Source organism: Protobothrops mucrosquamatus, unplaced genomic scaffold, assembly GCF_001527695.2.
Source record: "Protobothrops mucrosquamatus isolate PMUCROS unplaced genomic scaffold, P.Mucros_1.0 scaffold1339, whole genome shotgun sequence".
NCBI classification, from domain to species: domain Eukaryota; kingdom Metazoa; phylum Chordata; class Lepidosauria; order Squamata; family Viperidae; genus Protobothrops; species Protobothrops mucrosquamatus.
The window spans coordinates 221,540-223,536 of record NW_015387536.1 but is presented as its reverse complement, the minus strand read 5'-3'; the positions used below and the strand labels follow the sequence as shown (position 1 = coordinate 223,536).

The 1,997-nt window shown below is 48.4% G+C and overlaps 1 protein-coding gene across 1 annotated transcript in view; it reads left to right on the top strand.

The window, feature by feature from the left end:
- The window catches only part of GANAB (glucosidase II alpha subunit), a 16,353-nt gene that overhangs the window by 3,485 nt on the left and 10,871 nt on the right, over positions 1-1,997 (top strand). Inside the window, exon 5 of the mRNA XM_015821500.1 lies at positions 1,771-1,870. Coding sequence (XP_015676986.1) covers positions 1,771-1,870 — 100 coding nt within the window. The remainder of the gene's footprint in view (positions 1-1,770; positions 1,871-1,997) is intronic.

Genomic DNA, 1,997 nt, shown 5'->3' with positions numbered 1-1,997 from the left:
GGGATGGACTAAGATCCAGAGCTGGAACAGAATGGGGCTCTGGGGGTGGGGGGGATAGGATATCCAGAAATGTTTTTAAATTCAATTTAAACATTGCTTCTCTATTGTTGAGGATGAGCACCTCAGCAGCTTTGGCAGCTGTTTGGGAGTGGGGGAAAACCACCCCTCCAAACCAGGATATTTCTGGATTCAAACTTGTTTGTGACTCATCTGGATATTCCTTCCTCTTTTTCTGAGAACTTCCCCCCCTCCCCAGTTTTCCTTGACTTTGGATCTCTTGATAGGGAATCGGATTCTTCCTATGTCCGGTTCTGTGTTGGGTTTTTTTTTTTTAATCTTTCTCTCTTCTGGATCCTGGCACTCCCTCCTGATGACTGGGTGGCTTCTTGAAATCTTAACCGCCTCGCCCTGTTTAAGAGACACGGATTGGGGAAAACCTAGGTTAGCTAAATGTCTATGGAGGTTTTCCGTCATGCAGGTGACAGCTGTCCCCAAAGGCGCTTTTTCCAGAGGCAACTTGGACTTTCTCTGTTTTTCTTCGACGGCGTTTCGCTTCTCCTCCTCCAAGTCTCATGGTTCCGACAGATGAAACTCTTCAAAGAACTTGGAAGCATTGTTTACCTTAAAGCATCTTTATTCAAGTTGCATGGCATCCACACACGTCGGTCGAAACCGAAATCTGAAGTCCCCTCCCCTGAGCACATAGCATCAAAGCACAGTTCCCTCCTCCAATTAACCGTCGTCATAAATCACATTCTCCAATTAGCTTGAAATGTAGGCTTTCCCTCCTGTTCTCTAGCCCAGCCAATCCTTATCATCTCTTATTTCAAGCTCTGAATTCAGACACTAGTACAGTATTAGTTACCAAGCAGCTTCTTAAAATCCTTCCCTTCCCCACCATCCCAGCCAGAGCTGAAGAAGCTTTTTGGAGGAGAAGCGGAACGTCTTCAAAGAAAAAAGGAAGGAGGTCCAGTTGCCTCCTGGGAAAAAAAGTACCGTTGGGACTGAGGTTAGCTGGTTGAAAGAGACTTCTGGGTGAGCAGAAGACAGAGATGGCCTCCCTTGGGTAGAGGAGTTGGAAGGGAGAGATTTTAAAATCTTTGCTCATCCACACAGGTAGTCCTCGAGTGAACGGCGAACATTCAGCCCCCAAATTACGTCGGAGCATTTGTTAAGTGCCCCGAGTTACGACTTTCCTTGCCACAATGGTGAAGGGAATCGTGGCATTTCTTAAGACGGTTGCAAAGCGAGCTTGGCTTCCTCACTGACTTTTGCTTGTCCAAAGGGGGAGCACCTGACCCCCCCCGGGACAATGCGACGGTCGTAAATACGAGTCAGTTGCCAAGCCTCTGAATTTTGATCACCCCGACTGTAGGTAGAAAAACGGTCCGAAGTGGGCTTTTTTTCGGGGCCGTTGTAAGTTCGAATGGTCCCTAAATGAACTCTTGTAAGTCCGAGGACTACCTGTAAGTAGTTTCGCCCCGTTCTCTGCCCCGTGGCTAGCTCTTCCCCCCCTTCCCCCCGCCCATCCCCAGTTCCCTACTAACTAGCAAGGCTGCGCAACAGTGTGATGGTGTGTGTGTGTGCCTCTATTGATCGATATTGCCATTTGTTTGAGCCAGAGTGTGCATAAGGGTGTACATCTGGGCACATGCCAGGGACCCTCTTGTTGCATTTGATGGGCCTGTTCGTTTGCTGTTCCTGCGCGGGGAAAACCTGGAGGGTCTCGGATTGAGGCCCCTCCCTTTTCCCCATCTCTTTTCCTTCCAGTACGCCGGCGAAGGAAGCCGAGTCGGAAGAAGAAGAGTCTGACGACACGGCTAATCCCGTTTTGCCTTCGGAAGAGGAGTCGGCGGAGAAAACGGAGCAGGTGAAACCAGAAACCGAATTTATTTCTCTCCCCCCCTTCCAATGTCAGGAGAGGAAGATAGATAGATAGATAGATAGATAGATAGATAGATAGATAGATAGATAGATAGATAGATAGATAGATAGAT